The following is a 13,163-nucleotide window of genomic DNA, read 5'->3' as shown; positions in this document are numbered from 1 at the left end:
TATAGTTATTCTGAGGATCTCAAGACTAGAAGGAAATAGAAAATGAGTACAGGATTCCCTAAACACCCAAAAAACCAGCTTATAGGGCTAAGAATTTTAAATTAGTACACAAGGAACTGTGATAAGATCAGTTAAAGTAATAAATGTAATTAAACTTTTGTAATACTTAGTATCTTTGATAATAGAAGGTAACATCCTCTAATGTGACCTTTCACCCTCCCTCATACCCCCCCATGTTGGTTGGGGTTTTTTTTGGTTTTGGTACCGGGAATCAAACTCATGACCTCAGGCTTGCCAGGCAAGTACTTATGCCGCTGAGCTACATCCCCAGCCCATATTGGTTGTTAGGTGACTCTGCAGTGCATTTACAGTGTTCTTCCACTGAAAGAGCTGCCTGTAGCCCCTGTAGAATACTGTAGCTCTAACTAGAGGTCTTGAAGAAAATGCCAAGCTGTATTTAAAAGTTCATATGAACTTATGTCTTCGTTGTTGTTTTATAGTGTTTACATATTTATAGGACTGCATAGTCATAAATTCCACAGCTGCCATTTGGTAATCAGTTTTCTATCACTGTGACCAAATACCTGAGGAAAACCACTTAAAGGAGGAAAGATTTATTTTGGCTCATAGTTTCAGTCCGTGGCTAGTGGTTCCATTGCTTTTAGGTCTGTGGTGAGACAGAAAAGTCATGGTACATGGCAGAGGTAAGCTGTTACTGCATGGCAGCCAGGAAGCAAGAGAGAAAGGAGAAAGAGCCAGAAAGGAAGAGGCTGGGGACCATATATAGTCCCCAAGGTCACATACCCATGATCCATTCCCTTTGAGGCCCCAAGTCCTATTTCTGTCATCTCCAAATAATGCCATCAAATTATGGCCTCAATAATAGATTAATCCTCTAATAAAGAGTCCTCATGATCCCAGAAAGCCCATCTGAACGCAAGTTTTTTGGAAGAACTTGTTATATCTAAACTATAACATTCTACTTTTGAGTTTAGCAACCGTCTTTACTGCAGATTCCTTGAGATGCTCATGTGCCTCTGCTCAAAGGGTTGGTAGTGTGATATGGTGGTGAGAATTACTATCATTTTGGAAACATCTCTTTAAAATGGGAACTACTACAAAAAAATAAATAAATAAATAAATAAAATGGGAACTACTGCCAGATTGCAGTGGTGGTGTGGTATGGTGGCGCACACCTGTAATAGTACTCAGGAGACTGAAACTGGAGGATCATTGTGAGTTTGAGACCAGCCTGTGCTACAAAGTGAGTTCAAGGCCAGCCTGCCTAGCAAGACCTTGTTTCAAAAAGACAAAAAAATAAAACAATAAAATTAAATAAAATGAGAACTACTAAAAAGACACAACTTTTTTCTTTATTTTTAGCATTTGTCAATTAGAACTGAAAACTTGAAATAAATAAAGAGATTTCCTAAGGGCTGATTCATTAACAGTTGATTCATTAACAAGGGGAGGAAGGTCTAATCTTGAATTTTGTTTCACTTTTTTCAGATCTTGGGCACAGTGGATTGGCAGATCATTATGAAAATCCCCACTGGGGACAGCAGCCCCCTTACAGGAGCGAAGCCAACTGCAACTGGGATGAAGTGATAATAGACAGGACTGACCAGGAGGCGTGGCCTTCCATCACAGGAGTAGAGACTGAATCTGCCTCAGAATGTCCTCCAGACACTGACTCTGCCTCTACCTGTGTCTCTGAGAACAGTAGCATGGCTACAGGGGGTGCCCAGGGCAGCTTCACAGGACATACCAAGAAGACAAATGGCAATAATGGCACCAATGGCGCACTCGTCCAAAGCCCTTCTAATCAGAGTGCCCTTGGGACAGGAGGAGTGAATGGGAATGGAAGCGCAGCCAGAGTGTGGGGGGTAGCCACAGGCTCAGGTTCGGGCCTGGCTCACTGCTCTATTGGTGGTGGGGATGGAAAAATGGACAACATGATTGGGGATGGAAGAAGTCAGAATTGCTGGGGTGCTTCCAACTCCAATGCCGGCATTAATCTTAACCTTAATCCTAATGCCAACCCAGCTGCCTGGCCTGTACTTGGACATGAAGGAACTGTGGCAACAGGCAACCCTTCCAGTATTTGCAGTCCAGTCAGTGCCATTGGACAGAATATGGGCAGCCAGAACGGGAACCCATCAGGCACTCTGGGTGCTTGGGGAAACTTGCTGCCACAAGAGAGCACAGAACCACAAACGTCCACTTCTCAGAATGTGTCTTTCAGCATACAACCTCAGAACCTTAACACTGATGGACCAAATAACACTAACCCCATGAACTCTTCACCAAACCCTATCAATGCAATGCAGACAAATGGACTGCCGAACTGGGGCATGGCTGTTGGTATGGGGGCCATCATCTCGCCCCACCTGCAAGGCCTTCCTGGTGCTAACGGATCATCGGTTTCTCAAGGCAGTGGGGGTGGGGGTGAAGGAATAAGCAATTCTGTGTGGGGACTGTCCCCCAGTAACCCTGCCACGGGAAATAGCAGTTCTGGGTTCAGTCAGGGGAATGGAGACACTGTGAACTCAGCATTAAGTGCTAAACAAAATGGATCCAGCAGTGCTGTGCAAAAGGAAGGGAATGGAGGGAGCGCCTGGGACTCTGGGCCTCCAGCAGGCCCTGGGATACTCACCTGGGGCAGAGGCAGTGGCAACAATGGTGTTGGTAATATCCACTCGGGAGCTTGGGGCCACCCCAGCCGAAGTTCCTCTAACAGTGTGAATGGGGAGTGGGGAAAGCCCCCAAACCAGCATTCCAGTAGTGACATCAATGGGAAAGGATCAACAGGGTGGGATAGTCCCAGTGTTGCCAGCCAGACTTCTGCCTTGCAGCCTGGCAGTGAACACATGAACTCTTGGGCCAAAGCTGCATCTTCTGGAGCTACAGCAAGTGAAGGAAGTAGTGATGGGTCTGGAAATCATAATGAAGGAGGCACCGGGAGGGAGGGCACAGGAGAGGGCCGGAGGCGAGATAAAGGGGTTATAGACCCAGGGCACATCCAACTGCCAAGGAATGATCTGGACCCCAGAGTTCTGTCTAATACTGGTTGGGGACAGACACCTGTAAAGCAAAACACTGCCTGGGAATTTGAAGAATCCCCTAGGTCTGAAAGGAAAAATGACAATGGGACAGAGGCCTGGGGGTGTGCAGCTACTCCGCCTTCAAACTCAGGGGGGAAGAATGATGGGTCCATCATGAACAGTACAAATACCTCTTCAGTATCAGGGTGGGTCAGCTCACCACCTGCCACCGTGCCAGCAAACACAGGTTGGGGAGACAGCAACAACAAAGCACCAAGTGGCCCAGGGGTTTGGGGGGACTCGATAAGCTCTACTGCTGTTAATAATGCTGCTGCTGCCAAGAGTGGCCATTCTTGGAGTGGGACCGTAAATCAGGAGGACAAATCACCCACCTGGGGTGAGCCTCAGAAGCCCAAATCCCAAAACTGGGGAGAGGGACAAAGATCAAACCCTGCCTGGAGTACAGGAGGAGGGGACTGGGCAGATTCATCATCTGTCCTGGGACACCTGGGGGATGCAAAAAAAAATGGATCTGGATGGGATGCTGACAGCACTAGATCAGGGTCTGGTTGGAATGATGCCACAAGATCTGGGGCCAGTGGCTGGAGCAATGGCACAAATACAAAAGCAAATCCAGGTACAAACTGGGGCGAATCTCTGAAACCTGGTCCCCAGCAGAACTGGGCCAACAAACCCCAAGACAACAATGTGAGTAACTGGGGAGGAGCTGCTTCTGTTAAACAGACAGGGACAGGATGGATTGGGGGACCAGTACCAGTCAAGCAGAAGGACAACAGTGAGGCCACTGGCTGGGAAGAACCCTCTCCACCATCTATCAGACGCAAAATGGAAATCGATGATGGTACCTCAGCTTGGGGGGACCCAAGCAATTACAACAATAAAACTGTAAACATGTGGGACAGAAACAACCCAGTCATGCAGAGCAGTACCACGACCAACACCCCCACCACCACCCCCACTACAACCAACCCCACACACCATGGAGAGACACCACCTCCACACCAGGCTGGCACTCAGCTGAATCGGTCACCTTTGCTTGGGCCAGGTATGGAAGGTGTCTTATGCTACTTTATGAGTAAAAAGGTAATTTATGCTCATTACATATGCATCATGGTTCTGTGCTCACTAACATAGGGGCTCTTCGGCCTTAAGAGAGTAAGTAAACCAGGATCCTATAGTTTGCTATCCAAGGTGGGAGGGAAGCTGGACATTTCTTTTTCCTTTTTTTTTTTTTTTTTCCACTTTAGCAGAGAATAATTTATCTTGAACTTGTCTTTGTGTTGTATTGTACTCTCTATTTGTCTGGGTTCCTTATTAGTCTATAACTGTTGGGTAGTTTACATCTTCTTATAGAAATAATTTTGAATTGTTTTTTCATTTTAGCTTCATTCTCAATGTCTTTCAGTGCTGCTTCATATCATAAATATTTTAGAAACTGCCCACCATTCTGTGATGTGTTTGGACCATAATTTTTTAGCCTTTGCTCAGTTACTAATCCTTTATGCTATTGACCTTAGTCATCACCCAAGTTGGTTATGCATTTTTAAGTATAGTCATGTTTTTCTGCCATGTGTAGTCCAAGTCTGTCCCCATGCCACACACCCAACCTCTTAAATGATAATGCCAACACCATGAGCATCACATGTGAAAAAAAAAGAAATATGTATCTTTTTTAGGTAATATGGGGGCCCATTCTGTTATTTCATGTTAATTTAGAAATCTTTTCATTTCTTCATCAGATAAACTAGCGGTTCTCAGTCCTTTTTTCAGACTTACCTTGCTCTTGGCTGGAGGTGAGGAAAGATATTAATCCTGGAGAGACTAATTTAATTGGTTTGGAGTGAAGCCCATTCCTTGGTAGTTTTAGAGCTCCACAGAATTTCTGATGTGCCATTCACACTGCAATAAATTTTTATAAAATAAGGGCATTATATAAGTCATGTTTTGATTTCAGTTGAAAGAAAAATCCTAAAATCAAAGTAAAATTTGTGTTTTAAGTTCCTCCTTGGTACAAGTAGAAGAGAAAATGATGAGATGATTTGGACCAGAAGCTGCCCACAGAGAGCTTGAATTAATTGTAAAAGAGACAAGAAATATAAACTATGAGGGATACATATAAAACTTATTGCCCATTGTAACTGGAGAACTAACAGCCCAGTTTCTCTAGAACTGGGTCCATGTAACAAAGCAGACCTGTATGCAGGCATGAAGTCTGCCTGAGCTGTGAGTGAGCCTGTACTCAGCAAATCACAGCTCTCAGTAGGTTTGGAGAGGGGACTAGGAAGAGAACATGCTCCGATTCTGCACATGGCTGCTTTCCAAAATACTTGCTGCATACTTAGAAGAGGCTAGAAGCCTCTGAAGCTGATGCCCCTTCCCAGTGCACTGCATTTCCTGGACACTGTTGAATTCTTCACACTTTGTCCAAGTCAGCCTCCTGTAATTAAACGAATAACTTTGTCCTCTGAAATAGTAAAAAGCAAGAATTCATTCTTTCCCCACACTGCTGAGTTGCAGACAACCAACTCTATCTTGTTTCCCCATTCTCCACTGTCATTCTTCATAGTTGTGGTTTTCAGTGTTTTTATGGGCAACTTTGTTGTGAGGGTCCCTATGCCCAGACTGATGTTGCTGGAACTGCACTTTGCCAGTGCAAGACTATAGCCTCCCTCATCCCAAAATCATACTCCTAGAAACGCACTATAAGTTTCATTTAGCCTTTTGAGCTGTATTACACACTATTTTTCTCAAATTGAGCTTAATATCTGACATCATCATTGTTTGGGAGGTGTGCACGTGACACTGGGTATTGAACCCAGGGCCTTTGCACAGAGCTATGATCCCAGCCCTTTTTGTTTTTTCATTTTGAAACAGTCTTGTTGCGTTACCCAGGCCTCAAACACAATCTTCTTGTCTGCCTCAGGCTCCGAGAGTGCCGGGATTATAGACATGCATCACTATGCCTGGCTTTTTTTCTTTTGAATGCTGTGATTAGCTGTCCCTTCCTGGTAGTGGTTCTTCTACTTCCAGATGCAGGAACTATCCCTGATCAGCTGGTAGAATCAGGACTTCTAGCCTCTAGAGAACTCTTTGAACATTAATCTGTGGTCAGCATGTTAGTTATTCCTTCCAGTTTTATTCTGCCCCTAAACTTGATAAACATGCCATGCCATAAGTACAAGCGTAAGGGTAGAGGCCACCTCCATGGCCACTCAGTCTTATTATGACACCTCCCATGCATCCAGAATCTACCCTGGCAGGGAATCTGCCCAGGGTCTTTTTTTTTTTTTTTTTTTACTCTTGTCCTGTCATTTGAGAAGGCTCATGGCAGGCACAGAATGAGTCCCAAGTGTCAGGTGATTGTCTTGTGCAGACACGTTGGTTTAAAAGTCTGTCCTGACATCACTGAACAGACCTGAGTAGAGAGCCTGTGATAACATGGCTCCCTCATTCTGCAGCACCACTGGAAACTGAGTGTGGCTAGCTCCTTCCACTCTTCCACCCTATTCCAGCTCCTTGAGGTGGCACAGGGCAAGCAATGGGTAGTTCACAGTGGCTGGGTCTCGGGACAGGAAGACCTTGCAGAAAGGGGATTGGGCGGGACTGGGGAGATCTTTCAGGCTATCTAAACTTATGCCCAGAGTTCTGGGAAAGCAGGGACAATTTTAAGCAGATCCTGGATTTTTAGACTTACTTTTTGTAGAAGCAGTCATTCTGGCTGTAATATGAGAAATAGTCCAAAAAAAAAGCTGAAAATGGAGAAGCGGTAGGCAAGTGGCATCCTTGAGTGGATATTGGCACTCTAGAGACAGAGATGGGCTTGGAAAGAGTGACTGAGCCCAGGGTTGGGGTGAGGGACAGCTGGTTGTGTAGTCTGCTGGCATGAGTGGGTCTGAGACACTCTGGGGCCTGTATTGGACACGGTAAGACCAGATCTCACACACAGCTGGCTGAAGGTGCAGCTATGGGAGAGTTGCCGTTAGCAGAGGGCCAATGCCAAAGGTAAAAATAACTAGGATGGTAGAGTTTTGAGCACATTTAAAAACGAGTAGAGTGAAATAAGTAGAGAAAATGGATGCAAAAGGAGGTGCGCCCTTCATCCAGTAGGAGAGGAAATTCATTGTCCATTGCATGAAGAGGGAAGGGGAGGCAGGTACACCGCAGGCCGTTTAGTGGGGCCGAAGGGTACAGGGCACCAGTGCCAGCCCGGAGTGGTGAGGGATAGAGCAGAGACTTGAGCAAGGGGAAACATGTAGAGAATGGAAGATCTCTGACCAGGGCCCAAAGGGTTGCTGAGCAGTCAGGGCCCAGGGATTACAGCACTTGGCAGAGAAATCCTCATTCATTCAGTATATGTGTATTAGGGAGTACTATGTGCTGCATGAAACACAGGAAGGAGTGAGACAGATGAGATGAGTAAAGTGTGTACATAGTGTGCATAAGTTGTGATAATAGGTCAGGTGTGGTGGTACACACCTGTAATCCCAGCATCCTAGGAGGCTGAGGCAGGAGGATTGAAAGCTTGAACCCACCCTGGGTAACTTAGGAATTTAGTGAGATCCTGTCTCAAAAAGAGCTGGGTATATTTCTCAGTGTAGTAAGCCCAGGGTTCAATCCTCAGAATCACCACCCCTCCTCAAAAAAAAAGGTGTGCTAATGCTAAGGGAAGAGCAAGCCCAGGAAAGCAAGTCCCACAGTCAGGTGGAGGGACTGCTGTCTTCCACAAGGCAGCCCAGGCACTGGGTGACCGGTTGGTTGTAGTGATATTCTAGAAGCACTTGTGAATTTAGTTTTAGTACTTAACAAAAACAAACAAAAAATTACACATTTTTATTCCATGTGGTAAGCCCATGTGCAGAAATTTTGTCAAGTTTAGGGTATTATACAACATGTAATAGGGCTACATATGAGTTTTCTCACTTATATTAATGTCTTTTTGTATCAGAGCAGTAGCACTGAATGTCTCATTCCTGCTCCACCTTGCCTGTGATGTTTAAGTCTTAGACCTAAACCATGCTGTCTTTTGCAGTGAGAGCAAAGGTCATCATCACGCTTAGGAATTGCAAGTGATCAAAGTCTGTCACTTTGCAAGTTTCAAAGATCCAGCTGTTCTTTGAGCCTGTAGAAGTAACAGGTACACTCTTACCCCACATTTTACCATCACAAGGACGACGTGCATGTGTGGCAGCCCATTGCGTACGTAGTCAGGACTGTGCTGTCTGGTAGGCATGGTACCTGCCAAGCTGTGTGTTAGCCAGTGGCTGGAATCCGTGCCCCAGGGTTCCCTAGACTAAAGCTTTCCACATGTGATTAGTGACGTTTTTGCTATTCATAAAATTAGTATTTTGTAAGTGTTCTCAATTTTGCTCTTGACCTGTGCTGAATTTACATAATTTCCATTTACGTCATTGTTTGAGTTTTACATGACTTTGTAAATCGTTGATCAAAATAAGGTTTCTCAGCTATATATTTATGGCTTGTTCAGTTTTACAAGTGTATTCGTAAAGTGTAGCAGATGCTTCAAGAGGATCTTTTTTGTCCTATTCTTACATTGATGTTAATAATGTTTTCTGTGAGTTGGAGGGAAACTGGTATTATAATAGGAAATGCAGTATAATTTAAATAACTGGATTGTGTGGACCTGGCTCAGCCCTTTTCTGGAGGTAGATAGTGAAATGACCCTGAGCCTGTCTCTTTATTTTCCCCGTGTTGTGGGGATTGAACCTAGGGCCTTCACACTGAGCTACAACCCCACTCACCCATCCTCCTTTGGGGGTGGAGGGGCTCAGAAGTCTTCTTTTTTTAATAAGTTTATTAGTACATGCATGTGGTAGATGTTTACATTCCTTGTGAGAAGTTGGTATGTCTACATAACACATCTCTTTTTCATCCCATTTCCTCTCTCTCCCTCCTCCTGCCCTCCTCCCTCCATCTCTTTATCCCCTTCCCCTTTATGATCAATCTAACTCCTTACTTCCTGTTATCTTCTGTTTTGCTCATTTATATTTAAGCTTGTATGTCTGATTTATTTCACTTACCATTATGGTCTCAAGGTGTATCCATTTCCCTACAAATGACTCAAGTTTATCTTTATGGCAGAGTAGTACTCCACTATATAAATATAAACATTCCTTGTTTTAACAAGCAACTTGGTTGCTATATGAGGAGTTGTATATAGTATATATATATTACAGTATATAATCAACAAAAGAATGGTCAAAGTAAAATCAATTTGATGACTTTCCTTTTATTTGCATAACTTTTATATGCAGTACTGTAATGTACAACAGAACACAAAACTGCAGTACTGTCTGTGTAGTACAATCAGAAAAAATTACTGTACTATATAAACAAGATGTACACAACTATACAGAAAACAGGTCATAAGTCTGAAAATCATTAAACAGATCATTAAATGAGGAATATCTGTACCACATATGCTTTATCCGTTCATCTGGTGGTGGACATACATGTTGCTACCACATTTAGCTATTATAAATTGTGCTACTATAAAGACAGGTATGCTTGTATCTCTGTAAGATGGTATCTTTAACTCTTTTGGGAAGATATTTAGAAGAGGAAATAGGTTGAATGGAATTTCTAGTGTTAGTTTTTTGAGGAATCTCCATACTGATTACTGTACTGTTTGTACTAGTTTACATACATATAGAAGGAGTCCTTTCCTCTCAGCCTCTCCATCATTTGTTGTTACTTGGTTTCTTGATGATGGCTATTCTTTCTGGGGTAAGATGGAATCTCAGTGCTGTTTTTTTAGTTTGCATTTCTCTAATGGCCAACGATGTTGAGCATTTCTTCATATATTTTTGGCTATTTTTACCTCTTCTATGAAGTGTCTATTCAGTTTGCTTGCCCATTTTTTAACTGGGTCTTTTATAGGGGGATCTAAATTTTTTTTAGTTCTCTATATATCCTACATATGAGTCCTCCATTAGGAATCACTGGCAAAAATTTTTTTCATTCTGTAGGTTGTCTTTTTCACTCTGTTGTTTGTTTTTTCTGCTGTGCAAAAGCTTTTTAATTTAATATCCCATTTATTGATTTTCAAGACTATTTCTTATGTAACGGGTTCTGTTCAGAAAGTCCTGGCCTGTGCCTATGACCTCAAGAATTTTACCTATCTTGTCTTCCAGCAGGTTAGGTGTTTCTGGTTTAACATTCAGTTCTTTGAGCCCCCCCCAATCCCTTTTTTATTTTTTATTTTGAGACAGGGTCTCACTAAGTCACTGAATTGCCCAGGCTGTGCTCAAACTTGCAGTCCTTTCTGATCCTTCCAGAGTGCTGGGGTTATAAGTATATGCTGTGCCTGCTAAACCTATGTCTGTCAGAGTGTATGAGCTACCTGAAGAGGGCTCATGAGGCTGTACATCTGCCAACAAGGCGCAACACCTACTCTTGATGACAGTGCTTAGTATGACATCAGCTAGACTTGGCAGAACCCGCAGCTGTTATGGATGGCATCATGGAACCAGGCTGTTGTTCTGATCAGTAGTAGGGAAGTAGCCAAGAGCAAGAAAGGGCAAACACAGCATTGGCTTATGTTGAAAGCAGATCCTAAAAATACTTAGCAGCCTAATTGTCTAGTATACTTAGAAATATTCTAGGACATTTAAAAATCAACTTGCAGACACACAAGAGGAAATTAATACAACTGTTTAGTGCATAACAGAGCCTCACAATCGACTCTGAATGCAACAGTATAATAGAGGAAGGATCAGAGGTGATTTCTTTCACCCATAAACTCTTAACAGGTTCACCAGAAAACATAGATGATTGGCAAGGGATTAGTGTGGGGGAGAAAGCTTGCTGTATAATTAATTCAGTCAAATATGAAGGCCAGTATAAACTTGAGCCAAGCTAACCCAGCAGCACACTGGGGTCATGGGATTTACCTGTCTTCCAACCCTGGGAGGAAGTTAAAATATTAGTTCCGTATGCCAGTCAGAAAACCTAGAGGGAGGGTTAGGGAATGTGGCTCAGTGGTAGAACACTTGCCCAGTATGCACCAGACAGACCCTAGGTTCAGTTCCCACCACAAGAAAATAAGGAGCGGGAGGACAGCCTGAGGAATATGCACCTAGCATGGATCTTACTTCAGAGTGCTGCTTGTGTGCCCTGACTTGCCTGTCCTCAGCCTCTCAGAAAGGCCCCTCATTAGCCACAGCAGGGCTGCAGCTATACTGGCTGTGATCCCTGTGGTTGCCTTGTGAAAGTTGTAAAAGTCTCAAGCCAGAGGCAAGTTTGACTTTTTACATTTGGGCAATCTGGTAATAATTGCTCTGAAATTTAGTTTTCTGGCACAAATGTTAGAAAAGTATAATGTAAAATGTTATAAAGGTGGAGATCCTGAGTTAATCATGGAAGAGACATGTTTTTCATTCACTAAGCGGTAAATGATAACGTGTGTTGCTGTTTTAAGTCTCATCAGTAGCAGAAACTAAAGAACATTGTCCTTGCTTCAAAATACTCTATCCTTAAAAATTTCTATAGCACTCTTTGGTGTAAAAATGATCTGCAATCACCTACAGAAGAGGTAAATCAGTAAGATGTCTTACAGTTCACCTGTTTACGTATCACCAATCCAGAGATAGATTACAGTGACATCTCCAGCCGGAAGTAATTCCATCTTATTAAGCAACATACAGTAGTCACTAAAAGAGGAATGAGCTGAGTGATCACAGCTCGTTATGGCTATGGAATAGAAGGTTGGACAGGACTGATTTGACTTTCCTGTATTTTGAAGCATTCAGTAAGTAGGGTTAGCTTAGAAGGAGCCCAGGAAAGTGAGAGTGTTGCTGCCCAAATGGGAATGGGGATGGTTTCCTGATGTAGGAAACAGATGAACCACACACGCAAAGATTGTGCTAGGTACCTTCAATTCAAAAGAAATGAGTACCTTAGTTGAAAATATAATGCAGCCTTTCAAATACCATTTGGAAGAGCACATTTGAAATCTGTGCTAATGCACTAAAGTTAAGACTGACTGAGCCAGGCATGGTAGCACACAGTTACAATCCCTGCATTCAGGAGGCTGAAGAAGGGGGATCACCTTGAGTTCAAGACCATCCTAGGCTCCATAATGAGTTCAAGCCTGAATTACATAGTGTGACCCTGTCTCAAAAAATAAATAAATAAATAAATAAAGCTGGGCGTGGTGGCACACACCTGTAATCCCAGCACTTGGGAGGCTGAAGCAGGAGGATCGTTGTGAGTTTGAGGCCAGCCTGAACTGCACAGTGAGACCCTGTCTCAAAAAAAGAGATCAAAAAAAAAAAAAAAAGACAGATGGTTTTCTGTTCCTGTTCCTAATGGCTTATTCGCTTATTCCATGTGCTGAACTTGTAACCCAGCTTCATGGTGTGTGCATGTTTGTGTGTGTGTGTGTACTGTTGTACCCAGCCCCAGGAGCTCTTCTGTGAGAAGCCACTGGGTCATGACCAGCTTTTCAACAGGACCCATACCACTTAGTAGTGTCCCCTCAAATATACGCTGCAGTAGTGTCCCCTGTTGTGGAACAGAAACATCAAAGCCGGCCCTGATGGTGCATGCTTATAATTCCAGCCCTGTAGGAAAGTAGAGTAGGAAGATCAGAAGTTCAAAGCCAGCTGGGAAAGTTTAGTAAGTTAGAGTCTGTCTCAAAAAAAAAAAAAAAAAAAACCTGGGGTATAGGTCAGTGCCAAGGCCCTGGGTTCAATCCCCAGTACCAAAAAAAAAAGAAAGAAAGAAAGAATATCAGAAGCCCACAAGACCAATCATTGGAAAAAGTATGGTATGCTTTTCTGACTCACCATTGTGTGTAGAACACATTCATCTGGGTGCAACCTCACAGCATAAACCCCCATCCTGGTTTCAGACAAGAAGCTTTTGTGTGCCAATTTGGTGTTGCAAGGAAATCAGGTCTTATAATACAGTACTTAAGTCCCTTAAAAATGCCAACCAAACACCAAGCCCTCAGTAAATTCCTAATCAGTTTAATTTTTAGTCTTTTATCATTCTTTCACTTAATTATAATTGCCTACTTTTAAACTAAACCTTTCTTCCCAAAAAGGACTGCCTGTGACACTTACGAAACTGATTATT

The 13,163-nt window shown here is 43.2% G+C and overlaps 1 protein-coding gene across 1 annotated transcript in view; it reads left to right on the top strand.

The window, feature by feature from the left end:
- Tnrc6c (trinucleotide repeat containing 6C) overlaps positions 1-13,163 on the top strand; it is a gene marked incomplete in the record, with an annotated part of 139,088 nt that overhangs the window by 85,297 nt on the left and 40,628 nt on the right. Inside the window, 1 exon segment of the mRNA XM_005407391.2 lies at positions 1,510-4,110. Within this exon segment, the coding sequence (XP_005407448.2) occupies positions 1,510-4,110 (2,601 nt within the window).

The sequence above is a fragment of the Chinchilla lanigera genome, unplaced genomic scaffold (assembly GCF_000276665.1).
Source record: "Chinchilla lanigera isolate Chin_1 unplaced genomic scaffold, ChiLan1.0 scaffold00105, whole genome shotgun sequence".
Lineage (NCBI taxonomy): Eukaryota > Metazoa > Chordata > Mammalia > Rodentia > Chinchillidae > Chinchilla > Chinchilla lanigera.
Note: the sequence above shows the minus strand (reverse complement) of the source record. Positions and strands in the feature narration are given on the sequence as shown.